This window comes from Mixophyes fleayi, chromosome 1 (genome assembly GCF_038048845.1).
Source record: "Mixophyes fleayi isolate aMixFle1 chromosome 1, aMixFle1.hap1, whole genome shotgun sequence".
Lineage (NCBI taxonomy): Eukaryota > Metazoa > Chordata > Amphibia > Anura > Limnodynastidae > Mixophyes > Mixophyes fleayi.
Genome location: NC_134402.1, coordinates 87,059,176 through 87,077,732, shown reverse-complemented (window position 1 = coordinate 87,077,732; position 18,557 = coordinate 87,059,176). Strand labels below are relative to the sequence as shown.

The 18,557-nt window shown below is 36.4% G+C and overlaps 1 protein-coding gene and 1 pseudogene across 1 annotated transcript; both read right to left on the bottom strand.

Moving 5' to 3' along the window:
- Positions 1-3,410: 3,410 nt before the first annotated feature.
- Positions 3,411-5,594, bottom strand: LOC142116390 (serine/threonine-protein kinase SBK1-like; annotated as a pseudogene).
- Positions 5,595-12,591: 6,997 nt separating this feature from the next.
- LOC142114770 (serine/threonine-protein kinase SBK1-like) lies at positions 12,592-14,789 on the bottom strand. Its single transcript, XM_075194118.1, has 3 exons — positions 14,699-14,789; positions 14,382-14,584; positions 12,592-13,137 (listed from the first exon to the last, which is right to left on the bottom strand). The coding sequence occupies exons 1-3, from the start codon at positions 14,787-14,789 to the stop codon at positions 12,592-12,594; spliced, it is 840 nt and encodes a 279-aa protein (XP_075050219.1).
- Between the last annotated feature and the right edge of the window lie 3,768 nt (positions 14,790-18,557).

Below are 18,557 nucleotides of genomic sequence, written 5' to 3'. Positions count from 1 at the left end.
GCTATATATAATCCGTATGCAATATATTAGAAGGAATAATTTTGACCCACGGCGTTAAAAAGTGGAGGAAAAGACCAAGAAAATAAAAAACAAAACATAAAAAAACAAAAGAAAATATAAAAGGGATGGCATAGTACAGAAAATAAAATAAAAATGTATATAATCCAGTTAAATACTGACACTACAGATGTGGACATGAAAATAGCAAAATTTAATAATAAAAAATTTGAATGGAAAAAAATTAAATGTCCATAAGGAATAGAACAAAAAATTATTTTATTTTCTGTACTATGCCATCCCTTTTATATTTTCTTTTGTTTTTTTATGATTTGTTTTTTATTTTCTTGGTCTTTTCCTCCACTTTTAGCGCCGTGGGTCAAAATTATTGTTTATATTGGTATGTCTTTGGGATCTTTTTGGAGTTCGTCCCTCACAGACCCACAGTGGCAGCTTTATACATATATCATCTAGAGCAGCGCTGTTGTCCTTACAGTTTAATATATTAGAAGGACCCAGAAACTTTTGCCTCTATCTATATACTATGAGAGGCCTATTATTAGGAGGTCTATGATATGGGGCACTATACATCCATGATCAGTCCCACCACAGGGTCTTTTATTACTCTATCTTTATTTCAACACTTTATTTTATAAATAATTTGCCTACTTCTTTCTGGTTGATTACCAATATTTTAACATTTTTCAATAAAGTTTTTTATTTTCAATTATTAGTGGCAATCCATTTAGATCTGGAATGCTTCCAATTTCAACTTCTGTTTCTCGCGGAACTTCCAGCCGCCCAGCGCAGCCGTCTGTGTATGCGCGTCCCGTTGCTAGGCAACTGAGGACAGCGCTGCTGCCCCCTGCACACTCATTAGCTCCTCAGCCTTTATAAGGAGATTCCTGTTTGCACACCAGTGTCAGAGTATCAGGTCTTACCTGCCTCCAGCGTCTCTTGTGTTTCCTGTGTTCCAGGACTTAGCTTGTTCTTGACTCTTCCTTGCCTGCCTGTGACCCTTTTGACCCAGACCGTTTGACTACCCCTAGGTCCCTGGTGAATACCAGGGGCACGTTAGATTCCGCACCTTTCTTTGAGTAGTGTCAATGGTAGCAGGTACGCAACACATAGTCGTGACAATTTGCAATAAATAAACATTTGATTTGAGGTAGGTTATAATCTGGTGCTGAGCCTTTTTTTCCCATTTTTCCCATTCCCTTTTGGATATAAGGAAGTGAACAACGAAAAGACTGTGTGTAGGAGAAGAGGGTGATCAACAATATTAAAAGCAACAGAGAGGTCTAGGAGAATGAATATGGAGAAATTACCATTAGGTTTTGCAGTAAGTAGATCATAGGTCATTTTTCATTTAGCACTATTCACACAGAGATGTGTAACGTCACCTCTGATGTTGATATTCACACCTCTCGGTGACTGAATGTCATCGGGGAGACACACCAGCCCCAGAGGAGACACACCAGCAACATAAGACTGGAATGAGACGAGGAGAAGTGAGTGGTGATGGAGTGACACCCAAGAACATGGGACAGAGAATAATAAATTCCTGGATCCACCCGGTATTATTATTATTATTATTATTAATTTTTATTTATAAGGCGCCACTCAGTGTCCGTAGCGCCGTACTGGGACAAACAAGTACAGTACAAGGTGGGACGGCAAAATACAGTAAACAATAAGCACAGTAACTCAGTAAGCTCAGAGCACAGCTAGAGAGAGGCGGAGGGAAGACCGGCAGGTGCCGGAGCCCAAGAGGAAGGGCGCGGATGACGGGGAGACCCCCAGAGGGGTGGGGGGAAAGGTAGCTGGAGAGCAGAGTAAAAGGTGCAGGAAACAGGAGGAGAGATGGCCCTGCTCAAGGGAGCGTACAATCTAAGGGGAGGGGTAGAGAGACAGAGAGACACGGGGTGAGAGGGAGAGAAGGGGGAACGGAGGCAGATTCAGGGGAGGGGGAAGAGGGGAGGGAGGCAGAAAAGGTAGGAAGTTAAGTGGGAGACTGGAAGGCTTTCAGAAAGAGGTGGGTTTTTAGAGCCCGTTTGAAGCTGGACAGAGTAGGGGATGTTCTGATGGAGGGAGGGAGCTTGTTCCAGTGGAGGGGGGCAGCGCGGGAGAAGTCTTGGATTCACGCGTGTGAGGAGGTAATCAGAGGGGAGGAGAGGCGACGGTCGTTGGCAGATCGGAGAGGGCGGGATGGAGCGTGAATAGAGATGAGTAATCTGGGGAGTGTGTCCATGATCTGCTGCCACAAGAGGCCAAAGTAAATGATATCTGACAGAAAAAGAGTGACATGGGAAAGATATTAAGGAGAAATTACCTCAGAATGTCGCTGTATGATAGACGGTAACTCAGTCAGGAGGATTATACCACATTAACTCAGAATATTACAGTATGGCTGCGAGAGACAACAGCCAAAGACTGAGTGTTGCATCTGAACAGATAGACAGCACCACATTAGAGAGACAGTGTTATGTGTCAGACTGAGACACCCATCATATATGTGAGTGGGTGAGCAGAGCTAAGAATGCACCAACGTTAGTGCCAGAGCAAAGTAAATGTAGATATCACCCCCGATGGTGTCCCCATTTTACAGCCATTGGTGTAAAACCTTCATGTGCAGGGACCCTCTGCTCATTTATGTCCACTCCCAAGAACTAGGCTGGGCAGAGGTAAGTGCAAGTGAGGAAGTGCATTGCCCAACTATGCACTCCAGGACAGCACACATAGTGAAAGGGGGTTACATTTCTATGCGCCGAAAATAATTTCCTAGTTTATAGAAGCATTATTTTTAAACTGCTGGTGTGCTTTTAGTCCATTTTCAATACTAGATATTCAAGCAAAGGAAGTGACAAAAGAATAACTTTGAATAGCATATGTTTGTTTTTATTAAATGATGAAATGTACAACTAGTTTTTGGTGTGAAGAATGAACGTGAAACTAAAAACATGGGCAAGATCTGACTATGAAAGCAATTTTTCTAAACATATCTTAATGAGCAAACAATGACTACTGGAACAGTAAGATTCATGACATGCTTAGATGAATGGACAGCTGCAAAGAGTCCCTGTAATAAACTTCCAGTGTATTAGAAAGCAGTCAGAGTCTGACCCAATGCTCATAGTGGCTCCACATTGTACTACTCAATCAGGTTTGGCCTCCATGCACTTTTTCAACACTGGTCCACAGGTTCTATCATGAGGTCTTAAAGAATGTCTACTTCAGACCCCACAGTCCGTGTAGTATTTCCTTCCAGATCCACTAGGGTTGAATTGCAGGGATCCATTCTATAACATCTTGTCTTGTGTTGTATGAGTAAATGATGCTGGTTGTCCTCATCCACTTGTGTTATCCATCTCCGCATCCTCTCCTGTGACTTCGGCGTTGTCTTAGCACAGGTATTAAATATTCCAAGGACAATGAAGATAGTTTAACACACATAAAATTGATGGTCGAGCAGAACAGTCCCGTGAGAGAAGCTTAATAAACATGGCTAAGGCCTCTCTTGTAAACCTTTGCCAGGAAGGTGGTGGAAGAATGAGGTTGGAGTGTTTCTGCCAGTGGACAAAAACGAGATAGTCCATGTCCCACTCCACAGCTTTCATCCAGGGAAGATATCCTGTGAGTGCAAAGTACAGGAGAACGCCAAGTGCCCAGGTGTCTACACTAGGAGAGAGGATCAAGTACTCATCATGCTTCACGTCACACAGCTCTGGGGACATATACGGTATGATATGTGACCTGGTGGACACAAAACTGCCAGCTTTCTGACTCAAACCAAAGTCACAAAGTTTAATAATAAAATATATTTTGTCCATGAGCAGCACATTGTCTGGCTTTAAGTCAATGTGCACCAACCCAATGCCGTGCATGTAATCCAGAGCTTGGGACAACTGTAAAGCACAGCGCTTCACCACACCCTCTGGCATGCCAACCTGCAGAAGGAGACAGATAGATGTTATGAGACATACTTGTACAGTACCCTACAGCAGTCAGTATATTTAACCCTGTCATTCATAATTATTTTAAAGGTTAAACTAAATACATATCTGGAATATAACAGAATTTAAACATCAGATACCTATTTTATTTGTGGTGGTGCTTTAGGTGTTTATTTATGATTAAATGGTAAAGGCAAACCAACTTTTTAAAGCCTTCCCATATGATTTAGCTGATGGAGCTATGTATTGCTGGGGCATTCAAAAAAAGGATTCAAACGAAGAAGGAACGACAAAACAAACATATAACATATATAGCATCTAATTTTTACTAGGAAACACCATCAGAAACCGCTATATTTCGGTGGTAAGATAGAAAATGTGGTGTTTGATGTTCCTTCATATATATCCATGTTTTACTGTATATGCAACAGCAATGAAGCTGACTATGGTTGTTCAATATCTGATTATTTAATAATGTGAGACAAGATACTGTCCACACACAGACCGTCCAAAAGAGGAGAACCATCAGAACAAACACTAAACATAATACCTATAATAGTATAATGTCTTAAGAACTGTGCATGTTCTTCCAATAAAATAAATTGTGATGTTTAATTTTTTTAACAAAAAGGACACATTTCACAAACGTTATGTGATTGAAAAAAATTGGTCTTAACATGACGTGTTTATAGTTACAGTGACAGAAGAACAACAGATATTGCGAAATTGTTGCCCTAAAGATGTGACATTAATATTCCTCAAAAGCTCTGTTTTACTGGCTATTTGTATGTTAAACAGATAACTGTTATATATAACATTCACAAAAATAAATGTCACAGTTATTCTGGAGAATATTAAGTCTCAATCAGTTTTAAGACAATCTTTAATAATTTATAAAGAAGATGGTAAACTGTTAATTATCAAAACTGTTGGTCTGCTAATTGTTGCATGTTTCAATGATGGAATTTGGCCCTTTGTGTTCTGAGGCCGACCCCAACTACTACACTCAGCAGACCGAACTAACTGTGTTGTCTCATTTCTAGGCATAGACTATTTTCTCAGCATTCTAACATTAATGAATTTGAAGATGGTGTTATCCTCCATTTTGTACACCAGTAGCTTTAGTGATTGTGCCCTATATGTAGAAAATTGTATTATAATGATAATTTAAGTGGATGTAGTGCACAGTATGAAGATGAGAAAGACCTGTTGAAAATATGACAATGGTCCTTCTTACCTTTGGTTGGATAAGTCCCTGAAGAGTCCCTGCAGGGGCCAGCTCTTGGTCAGGATATAGTAATCACTTGTATTATAGAACATTGGATAGATGGTTATAAAGCCATGGCAACCGGAAAGGGCAAATGATATGCCAAGCTCTCTGAGGAAGTCTTACAGTTGGGATCTGTCCTTTCTCACCAACTTGAGGGCCACTGGTTCACCTAAACACAAGGGCAAAGAAAATGTAATATCTTTCTAGATAGGACTTCAAGAAATGTTATGATATAGTAGTCTACATGATGTGATCTCCAGTCTATAGTCAGATGCTTACATACCTGTTATCTTGTCCTGGGCAAGCAGAACCATTCCAAAGTTTCCTTGACCTAGAGTCTCGATGACCTGGTAGATGTCAGAAATTGCGTCCATTTCCAGAATTTGGTTGGACACAGGTGATGGTTGTCTTTTTTTTCTGATGGTAGAAGATATATATATTAAAATGTTTGTTAAATGGAATTTTAAATGTGGTCCATTTTAACATAATTTATTTAGACACTTTCAAGACATCACCAGTTAGCCCATTTTTTCATTTTCTGTATAATTGCATTCATTAACATGATTTTCACAGGCAAGCTAAAATAAATTATTACCAATAGAACATAGCTACCCAGTTGCCAAACTATTTAGAAAAACTGTATTTTGGATTATAAGCATTATACCTTAACATTTGAAAATATAATCAGAAAAATATGTTGTTCTTCAGCATAAGGACCAAACATGCACAAGAGCTTGTTCACAACTTACGTTTCTCTATAGTGCAATTACATATGGCTGAGAAATAGAAACTGCACTGAGAACGCAATTTATAACTTGATATCATGAGCACCAAGCAACAAAGTAAGATAAAAATAATGTCAGATTGTTCGATAAAGAGGTAAATGATAGTCTGATTAATTACTAATTAAATAGCATCTAATTTTAGAGCACTAAACCCTTTAAACAAACCATGAGTTGGATAAAACCCTAGAAAGTGGTCACACCTGGGCAGGAAGGGGTCCGGTAGAGATGAGGTCTAAGTGGAGAAGTTGCTCCTGTGGGTCACAAAGCAGGATCAGTACAATACAGCCAGGAAAATCAGCTCCTAAGAGGTCCAATCTGCACAGCGTGCTGCACGGGAATCAGAGAAGGGTCTTGAAGACAGTGTTCAGTTCACAAGGAGTTAATGTGTGAGGTGCATGAGGTACAACTGTCTTTTATGCAGAGCTTTAATAGAGGTTACTCCCATTCCAGGTATATTGGAAGCCCATGGACCTCTATTAAAATGCAAATGAATGCATCACCTAGCAGTTACCTATTTGTGAAGCCTCTATTGTGATTGGACTAGGTGTGAATAGACAAAGGCAGAAGATAAAAAAAAGTGTTACATTGTGGTGCACATACACTAAACATTATGAATTTTATTACATATGATTTACAATAATGTAATAAATAGAAGTTTATTTCTCTTTATTAAAATATGGACGTTTACAATCTCAGTGCAGATAGTGTTTTAGCGAATGTATTACAATATGTAATATAGTAAGTTAAAAAATCGTTCATTGGTAGTAATCTCATTATTATAATATTTATCTAGATAGTATATTATAATGTTTCCAAAAAAAAGAAATCAGTGCAGGCTAATTAAAGCTGTAGTTTGTGCCTTGATAATTGTTGATAAAGAGCTGTTAGTTATGCTCTTGGTTCAGGGAGTTATTGGATAGATGTGGATTTTTATATTAGTGTTTAACAGATAAGTTCCAAATTAAACTGAAGCGACTCTGAATCACAAGTAGTATATCACCAATAGGGAAGCTGTGGATTACACTCACCTACTTTTGGATTAAATGATAATTTGGAGTTTTTTGATAATATTACACAAAGTGGTCTCTGGTTCATGGATTAGCTGTTTCTCATAAGTAGAGAGTCACAAAATTTTGAGTAGTTATATTAAACTAATTAACCCTAGCAAACTATGTCACAATCTAATTATATGCTTAAATGTTGTTACTGTGTGGGTATATAAATACAATGATACTTAAGATTGCGGTTAGTGAACTATGTCACACAAATAGCGACTCACCAAATAACATAAAAAGTAAAACACTAACTATCCCTCACAGACCTAAGCCATATTGTAATCGTACACTGATGTTATGTCGTTTTATTCATCTATAACATATAGATTAGTGGTCTAATTCAATTTTATCATATGTATTGAGGATATAAGATCTCCAGCGTACACGATTTATATGATAAAAGTGAATTACACAACTAATCTATATGTGTTTAGTTTTCTACACCTTATATATTCTAATACATTAGCTGAAACACTTTTGTCACTGAGATAATATAAGTCCATCTTTTAATAAAGAGAAATGAAGTTGTGTGTTTTAAATTATATGTAATAATATTGATATTGCTTGAGCATCACAATGTAACACTTGTTCTTTCTTTTGCCTTTGTGAATTTATATTCTTTCAAGTGGTAGCACAAACATTTGGTTATAAAATATGTTTCAAATAAACTGATAGGATATTACCAATATTTTATAACTTCAAGATCTGGGAGTCAACAAAAAGAACTTCATTCATTGATAGATCTAGTGGGCAGGTACCCTTTGTTTGCCTAGGTGTGAATAGAGTAAGGAGCCTGGCAGGTAACAGTGGGCGACAAGGAGGGGCCATGTCTGTATTGTTATTACTGATTGTAAGGTGTTAATGTAAATCAGTCAGACATGATTACATTAATTATCTGCATGTTCCAATTTCTACCACTGTTACACTGCTGCTTTACATGTGGTATGGCAATAATTGTAATTAATATTTGTTTATAACATTGCAATGCACACCACAGACTGCATTATTGAACATAATTGTATATTAAATTATTCCTATAAGAGATAAAAATAAGATAAATAATTGCGTGTGAATGTAGGGTGTAGCCAGAGGTTTTCACCCAGTACATTGTGCTACACAGTGTCTCACCAGGATATCAGTTTATAAAAGTAAAAAGAAATAAGTATTGGGTGACCTGGAAACAGACCGAATGTGTCTTCACCCCAATGCCGAAGTGTTTAATTATATTCTATTTAGTGTTTTAGGCATATTTACTAGACTGGCATAAGTAGAGCTGATAACTGTCATTTATATTCTATTTATATATTAATTGATTATAGCAGTAATTAGTCCCTGGGACATATTATTTTTTGACTATGTAAACATTTAAATGGTTTATTTGACTAGTTACATTTGTTGTACATTTGACTATCAGCTATTTTTCCCTGGTATCAGCCCTTTTCTGCAAAAGGTGTCTTAAAGCATACCTTCCAACTGCCCCAATTTAGGTGGAACAGTCCTTGTGTGAGGGGACTGTCCTGTCATCCCAATTAGCAAGACTTTGTTCTGATATGTGGGCAGTTGGGAGATATGTGCTACAGAGTGATGTCCATTCAATGCTGCGTGTACCAGCAACAAAAGCATGTGGAATTGAAGGAGTGCTCTTATGGGAGGGGGCGGCTGAGGGGGTGAGGTGGGGCACTAGGCTTGCCCCCAATGTGATGTGGCACATTCCTATCTAGTGTGACCCTCTTCACATGTGTGTATCACTATGAACCAAGGTTTAAATCATGAATGTTGGTAGGTATAATGAAAAGTGTCTGACTGCAGCATCATTCAACGGGATTACTGGCAGGAAGTCTGATGTGTGTTGGAAAAAATCTGCCCGCTGACTGCAGCTTCATCTCAAGTGTAGATTATACATTACTAAATATTATCAGTAGCTCATCTGGATTCTTGTATTAGTACTGAACTGGAAGTTCATGATGACTGTATTTATTTATTAATGTTTATTTATGATCCTGTTTCTCAATTTTCAGGTGTCTGTATTAGCCAGAAAACTATTAAATCCATGTATATTTAATATTGATTAGACCAGTGAGAAGAGCTTAAATTTGAGGTGTCCAGATGAACATTTTCCTCTTTTTATATTTTTTTAATGAATTTGATGTTTCAATACACGTACCTGTTGTTTTCTGTTACATATAACTTTATAATGAACATAATGGAGATATGTCATCTGAGTGTATTGATGCATAACATTGCAAAAAAATAAATTTGACGCTATAAAGAAAGTAGATACAAAATAAAATTATTTAGTTTCACTTCTAACCTGTGAGCTTTTTACCTGCTTTTCATATATTTAGAAGAGGTTTCACCACAACAATGTAACAGGTTTTGAAAATGCTGTACAAGTTTCTTTAGAACAAGAATTAATAGAAATTCTAAAAGGTGTTTTTTGTAATGAAAGCTGCACAAATCAATGAAAATAGCTCCTGATCATTTATAAACAGAAATGGCACAATGAAAAAAGGATAAACACACCCATGAATAGAGAATAAAGATAGGTTTGTCATGAATGAAAGTGCATTTTTACCAAATGCTCAGTGTAAACAAACACATAATATAATTGTGTTCAGAGTTAAACACCCCAAACTATGCAAAATCAATGCAGTGAGATTATTATTGTAAAATTCCTGTTATATTATAATTTTCTATAAATGTGAATTTCAGCAAAGTATTTATTATACACTGGTCATATTAGTTCATTGTTTTTTTTATAGCCAATATACAATAAATAGAATATTTGGCTTGCATTTAAACATGCCTTTTCTAATCTATATACATTATTTTCCTGCAACACATTGATGGTATTAATTTAATTATTGATAATTATCAACAACTGTCAAGACATTAATTAGCAGCAGGTATAAATGTCTTGTGGCATAGAGACAATTTTCTAGATCTATTTGACTTTGGGTTTTATTGATATTTGTTTATATATTTAGTGGGAAATATCCTCAAAGAGGAATAGTGAAATTGATTTCAGTGTACAATTGGCATATCCCGGTTACTGCCATATCGACAGCAAAACTTTTTCTATTTAAAAGAGTCATGAGAAAATCCTATATCAATAATTATTTTAATATTATCATTAGAAATATAAAATTTGACAGCAGATAAGAACCACTTGGCCCATCTAATCTACCCATTTTGTAACCTATAGTAACCTCACACCCTTTTTGATCCTTATTTCCTTGTAAGGATATCCTAAGGACTATCCCAAGCATGTTTACATTGTTCTACTCTATTAGCCTCTACCACTTCTGATGGGAGGCTATTCCACGTATCCACTACCATTTCTGTAAAGTCATTTTTCCTCAAATTTCCTCTGAAACTACTTACCTCCATGTCCTCATGTTCTAATACTTCTCTTCCTTTGATAAATGTTTCCCTCCTGTACCTTGCTAAAACGCTTGATATATTTTAAAGTTTCTATCATGTTCCCTTTTCCCATTTATGTTCCAAATTATACATATTAAGATTTTTTTTTATTCCAAGTAAGTATTGTGTTGTAGACCATGCACCATTTTATTTGACCTTCTTTGTACAGTCTCTAATTTATCTATATCTTTCTGGAGATATGGCCAGCAGATCTGTACACATTATGCTAGATGAGACCGTACCAATGTCATTATTACCAGTGGCATTGTTACTTCTTTCTTTCTGCTACTGATTTCTCTCGATGTGTAACCAAGTATCTGACTTGCCTTTCTCAAACTACAGACAAGGAATGTAGAGCTAGACAGAGCAGATCAGCAGTGGGAGAGCGGTTTGCAAGGAAAATAAATTGAGCTTCTGCTTGCAAAATAGGTGTAGGGGTGAGAGTCTGATTTGGGTAAGTCCAGTAAGGATGGTATTGCAATAGTCAATAGCTGATCATTGCATTAATTATAGCTCTTGCAGTGTCTTGTGTGACATATGGGATTATTCTGGAAATGTTTATTTAGATGTCTATAGCAGAATTTAGATATGGAATGGATTTAGGGAACAAATGATATAGGGAAGCATGGTGGCTTAGTGGCTAGCACTTCTGCCTCAGAGCACTGGGGTCATGAGTTCCATTCCCGACCATGGCCTTATCTGTGTGTAGTTTGTATGTTCTCCCCGTGTTTGCGTGGGTTTTTCTTTCGGGTGCTCCGGTTATCTCCCACATTCTAAATCGTACTAGTAGCTTAATCTGCTGCTTTCAAATTGAAAGTCTCTCTGTCTGTGTGTGTATGTTTGAGAACTAGATTGTAAGCTCAATGAGGCAGGGACTGATGTGAGTGAGTTCTCTATACAGTGCTTTGGAATTAGTAGCGCTATGTAAATAGCTGATGATGATGATAAAAGTATAGTTCTGAGTCAAGGATCACACCCAGGCAGCAAGCTTGAGGAGTAGGATTTAATGTCACATTGACAACTGAAATAAAAAATGTCAGGTAGGTAACTTCTGTTGGTTGGTGGGAATATTATTTGCTCTGTTTTTGAAAGATTGAATACCCCTACTATTGTAAATCATGCAATCTTATAGGCTGAGGTTACTTTACGCCATGTACATCTACTAAGTCCAGCAGTAATCTCTGTCCATATGTTGTTTGTGAGTGCAACTAAAGTACATGTCCTAGCTGTCAGTTGATCAGTTTTTATTAATAGCAATGTTACTTTCTCCGACCAGAGTCCACAGAGCAAGGGAACATACCATATACATATGATTATCTTCTCATGAAAACCTGGTACAGACTTCATATGCAGGGACCTTCTGCTCATTTATGTCCACTCCCAAGAACTAGTCTGTGCAGAGGAAAGTGCAAGTGAGGAAGTGCATTGCCCAATATGCACTCCAGGACAGCACACATAGTGAAAGGGGGTTACATTTCTATGCACCAAAAATAATTTCCTAGTTTATAGAAGCACTATTTTTAAACTGCTGGTGTGCTTTTAGTCCATTTTCAATACTAGATATTCAAGCAAAGGAAGTGACAAAAGAATAACTTTGAATAGCATATGTTTGTTTTTATTAAACACTGAAATGTACAACTAGTTTTTGGTGTGAAGAATGAACGTGATACTAAAAACATGGGCATGATCTGACTATGAAAGCAATTTCTCTAAACATATCTTAATGAGCAAACAATGACTACCGGAACAGTAAGATTCATGACATGCTTAGATGAATGGACAGCTGCAAAGAGTCCTGTAATAATCTTCCAGTGTATTAGAAAGCAGTCAGAGTCTGACCCAATGCTCATAGTGGCTCCACATTGTACTACTCAATCAGGTTTGGCCTCAATGTTCTTTCTCAACACTGATCCACAGGTTCTATAATGAGGTCTTAAAGAATGTCTACTTCAGACCCCACAGTCCGTGTAGTATTTCCTTCCAGATCCACTACGACTAAATTGCAGGGATCCATTCTATGATATCTTGTCTTGAGTGCATGATGCTGGTTGTCCTCAGCCACTTGTGTTATCCATCTCCACATCCTCTCCTGTAACTTCGGCGTTGTCTTAGCACAAGTAATGAATATTCCAAGGACAATGAAGAAAGTTTAACACACATAAAATTGATGGTCGAGCAGAACAGTCCCTTGAGAGGAGCTTATTAAACATGGCTAAGGCCTCTCTTGTAAACCTTTGCCAGGAAGGTGGTGGAAGAATGAGGTTGGAGTGTTTCTGCCAGTGGACAAAAACGAGGTAGTCCATGTCCCACTCCACAGCTTTCATCCAGGGAAGATATCCTGTGAGTGCAAAGTACAGGAGAACGCCAAGTGCCCAGGTGTCTACACTAGGAGAGAGGATCAAGTACTCATCATGCTTCACGTCACACAGCTCTGGGGACATATACGGTATGATATGTGACCTGGTGGACACAAAACTGCCAGCTTTCCGACTCAAACCAAAGTCACAAAGTTTAATATTAAAATATTCTTTGTCCATGAGCAGCACATTATCTGGCTTTAAATCCATGTGCACCAACCCAATGCCGTGCATGTAATCCAGAGCTTGGGACAACTGTAAAGCACAGCGCTTCACCACACCCTCTGGCATGCCAACCTGCAGAAGGAGACAGATAGATGTTATGAGACATACTTGTACAGTACCCTACAGCAGTCAGTATATTTAACCCTGTCATTCATAATTATTTTAAAGGTTAAACTACATACATATCTGGAATATAACAGAATTTAAACATCAGATACCTAATTTATTTGTGGTGGTGCTTTAGGTGTTTATTTATGATTAAATGGTAAAGGCAAACCAACTTTTTAAAGCCTTCCCGTATGATTTAGCTGATGGAGCTATGTATTGCTGGGGCATTCAAAAAAAGAGGATTGAAACGAAGAAGGAACGACAAAACAAACATATAACATATATAGCATCTAATTTTTACTAGGAAACACCATCAGAAACCGCTATATTTCGGTGGTAAGATAGAAAATGTGGTGTTTGACGTTCCTTCATATATATCCATGTTTTACTGTATATGCAACAGCAATGAAGCTGACTATGGTTGTTCAATATCTGATTATTTAATAATGTGAGACAAGATACTGTCCACACACAGACCGTCCAAAAGAGGAGAACCATCAGAACAAACACTAAACATAATACATATAATAGTATAATGTCTTAAGAACTGTGCATGTTCTTCCAATAAAATAAATTGTGATGTTTAATTATTTAACACAAAGGACACATTTCACAAACGTTATGTGATTGAAAAAAATTGGTCTTAACATGACGTGTTTGTAGTTACAGTGACAGAAGAACAACAGATATTGCGAAATTGTTGCCCTAAAGATGTGACATTAATTTCCCTAAAAAGCTCTGTTTTACTGGCTATTTGTATGTTAAATAGATAACTGTTATATATAACATTCACAAAAATAAATGTCACAGTTATTCTGGAGAATATTAAGTATCAACCAGTTTAAAGACAATCTTTAATAATTTATAAAGAAGATGGTAAACTGTTAATTATCAAAACTGTTGGTCTGATAATTGTTGCATGTTTCATTGATGGAATGTGGCCTTAGGTGTTCTGAGGCCGACCCCAACTACTACACTCAGCAGACCGAACAAACTGTGTAGTCTCATTTCTAGGCATAGACTAATTTCTCAGCATTCTAACAGTAATGAATTTGAAGATGGTTTTATCCTCCATTTTGTACATCAGTGGCTTTAGTGATTGTGCCCTATATGTAGAAAATTGTATTATAATAATAATTTAAGTGGATGTAGTGCACAGTATAAAGATGAGAAAGACCTGTTGAAAATATGACAATGGTCCATCTTACCTTTGCTTGGATAAGGTCCTGAAGAGTCCCTGCAGGGGCCAGCTCTTGGGGCAGGATATAGTAATCTCTTGTATTATAGAACATTGGGTAGGTGGTTATAAAGCCATGGCAACCGGAAAGGGCAATTGATATGCCAAGCTCTCTGAGGAAGTCTTTCAGTTGGGTTCTGTCCTTTCTCACCAACTTGAGGGCCACTGGTTCACCTAAACACAGGGGCAAAGAAAATGTAATATCTTTTTAGATAGGACTTCAAGAAATGTTATGATATAGTAGTCTACATGATGTGATCTCCAGTCTATAGTCAGATGCTTACATACCTGTTATCTTGTCCTGGGCAAGCAGAACCATTCCAAAGTTTCCTTGACCTAGAGTCTCGATGACCTGGTAGATGTCAGAAATTGCGTCCATTTCCAGAATTTGGTTGGACACAGGTGATGGTTGTCTTTTTTTTCTGATGGTAGAAGATATATATATTAAAATGTTTGTTAAATGGAATTTTAAATGTGGTCCATTTTAACATAATTTATTTAGACACTTTCAAGACATCACCAGTTAGCCCATTTTTTCATTTTCTGTATAATTGCATTCATTAACATGATTTTCACAGTTAAGCTAAAATAAATTATTACCAATAGAACATAGCTACCCAGTTGCCAAACTATTTAGAAAAACTGTATTTTGGATTATAAGCATTATACCTTAACATTTGAAAATATAATCAGAAAAATATGTTGTTCTTCAGCATAAGGACCAAACATGCACAAGAGCTTGTTCACAACTTACGTTTCTCTATAGTGCAATTACATATGGCTGAGAAATAGAAACTGCACTGAAAACGCAATTTATAACTTGATATCATGAGCACCAAGCAACAAAGTAAGATAAAAATAATGTCAGATTGTTCGATAAAGAGGTAAATGATAGTCTGATTAATTACTAATTAAATAGCATCTAATTTTAGAGCACTAAACCCTTTAAACAAACCATGAGTTGGATAAAACCCTAGAAAGTGGTCACACCTGGGCAGGAAGGGGTCCCGTAGAGATGAGGTCTCAGTGGAGAAGTTGCTCCTGTGGGTCACAAAGCAGGATCAGTACAATACAGCCAGGAAAATCAGCTCCTAAGAGGTCCAATCTGCACAGCGTGCTGCACGGGAATCAGAGAAGGGTCTTGAAGACAGTGTTCCGTTCACAAGGAGTTAATGTGTGAGGTGCATGAGGTACAACTGTCTTTTATGCAGAGCTCTAATAGAGGTTACTCCCATTCCAGGTATATTGGAAGCCCATGGACATCTATTAAAATGCAAATGAATGCATCACCTAGCAGTTACCTATTTGTGAAGCCTCTATTGTGATTGGACTAGGTGTGAATAGACAAAGGCAGAAGATAGAACAAGTGTTACATTGTGGTGCACATACACTAAACATTAGGAATTTGATTACATATAATTTACAATAATGTAATAAATAGAAGTTTATTTCTCTTTATTAAAATATGGACGTTTACAATCTCAGTGCAGATAGTTTTTTAGCGAATGTATTACAATATGTAATATAGTGAGTTAAAAATCGTACGTTGGTAGTAATCTCATTATTATAATATTTATCTAGATAATATATTGTAATGTTTCCAAAAAATAGAATTCAGTGCAGGCTGAATATAGCTGTAGTTTGTGCCTTGATAATTGTTGATAAAGAGCTATTAGTTATGCTCTTGAATCAGGGAGTTATTGGATAGATGTGGATTTTTATATTAGTGTTTAACAGATAAGTTCCAAATTAAACTGGAGCGACTGTGAATCACAAGTAGTATATCACCAATAGGGACTCTGTGAATTACACTCACCTACTTTTGGATTAAATTATAATTTGTTTTTTTTTTATAATATTACACAAAGTGGTCTCTGGTTCATGGATTAGCTGTTTCTCATAAGTAGTTAGTCACAGAATTATGAGTAGTTATATTAAACTAATTATCCCTAGCAAACTATGTCACAATCTAATTATATGCTAAAACGTTGTTACTGTGTGGGTATATAAATTCAATGATACTTAAGATTGCGGTTAGTAAACTACGTAACACGTATAGCGACTCACCAAATAACATAAAAAGTAAAACACTAACTATCCCTCACAGACCTAAGCCATATTGTAATCGTACACTGATGTTATGTCGTTTTATTCATCTGTAACATATAGATTAGTGGTCTAATTCACTTTTAACATATATATTGAGGATATAAGATCTCCAGCGTACACAATTTATATGATAAAAGTGAATTGCACAACTAATCTAAATGGACCTGAGTCATTAAGGAAAGTAAGGCAAAAAAAGGAGTAAATATTCTCTGGGACAAACCATGGTACAATGCAAGGGGTGCAAATTAATTTATTATTTTGCACATAAGTTAAATACTGGCTGTTTTTTCCATTTAGCATACAAACACTTTATAGCTTTGTTTTTACACTGAAATATAAAGTTGATCTAGGACATGTCCTCACATTTTCAAATTACCTCCCCCTCCAATGCAACATGGTTTTGCCCAGGTGCAGAGTTACTCCTTTGTTATGCTTTGCTCTCCTTAATGACTCAGGCCCTATGTGTTTAGTTTACAATTCCTTATATATTCTAATAAATTAGCTGAAACACTATTGTCACTGAGATAATATAAGTCCATCTTTTAATAAAGATAAATAAAGTTGGGTGTTTTAAATTATTTTAAAGTATAATTAATAATATTCATATTGTTTGTGCATCACAATGTAACACCTGTTCTTTCTTCTGCCTTTGTGAATTTATATTCTTTCAACATTTGGTTATAAAAAATGTTTAAAATAAACTGATAGGATATTGCCAATATTATATAACTTCAAGATATGGGAGTCAACATAAAAACTTAATTCATTGATAGATCTAATGGGCAGGTACCCTTTGTTTGCCTAGGTGTGAATAGAGTAGGGAGCCTGGCAGGTAACAGTGGGTGACAAGGAGGGGCCATGTCTGTATTGTTATTACTGATTGTAAGGTGTTAATGTAAATCAGTCAGACATGATTACATTAATTATCGGCATGTTTCAATTTCTCCCACTGTTTTTGTTCTGTTCAACACAGAAACTTCTCAGGGAAGAATGTCACCTGAATAGTGTTATTATGTAGGAATATATATTTCTTCTATATGTATATGGTATCAGTAGATGCTACATTTCTACATGTATTTACCTATATACAGCTAATATACATAGTGTGTGGTGATATGTCGCTGCTTTATATGTGGTATGGCAATAATTGTAATTAATATCTGTTTATAACAATGCAATGCAAACAGACTGCATTATTGTACATATTTGTATATTAAATTATTCCTAGTAAGAGATAAAGATAAGAAATAATTGTGTGTGAATGTAGGCTGTAGCCAGAGGTTTTTACCCACTACATTGCGCTACACAGTGTCTCACCAGGATATCAGTTTATAACAGTAACAAGAGCCAAGTATTGGGTGACCTGGAAACAGACAGAATGTGTTTTCACCCCGATGCGGAAGTGTTTAATTATATTCTATTTAGTGTTTAAGGCATATTTACTAGACTGGCATAAGCAGAGGTGATAACTGTCATTTATATTCTATCTTTATATATTAATTGATTATAGCATTTATTAGTCCCTGGGACATATTATTTTATGACAATGTAAACATTTAAATGGTTTGTGTGACTAGTTACATTTGTTGTACAGCTTCATCTCAAGTGTAGATTATACATTGCTAAATATTATCAGTAGCTCTTTTGGATTTTAGTATTAGTACTGAACTGGAAGTTCATGATGTCTGTATTTATTTATTAATGTTTATTTTATGATCCTGTTTCTCAATTTTCAGCTGTCTGTATTAGCCAGAAATCTATTAAATCCATGTATATTTAATATTGATTAGACCAGTGAGAAGAGCTTAAATTTGAGGTGTCCAGATGAACATTTTCGCCGTTTTATTTTTTTTAACGCATTTATTAGTGTTTCAATACACGTACCTGTTGTTTTCTGTTACATATAACTTTATAATGAACATAATGAAGGTGAGTCATCCGAGTTTTTTGATGCATAAGATTGCAAAAAAATTATTTTGACGTTATAAAGAAAGTAGATAAAGTAAACATTTTTAGTTTCTCTTCTAACCTGTGAGCT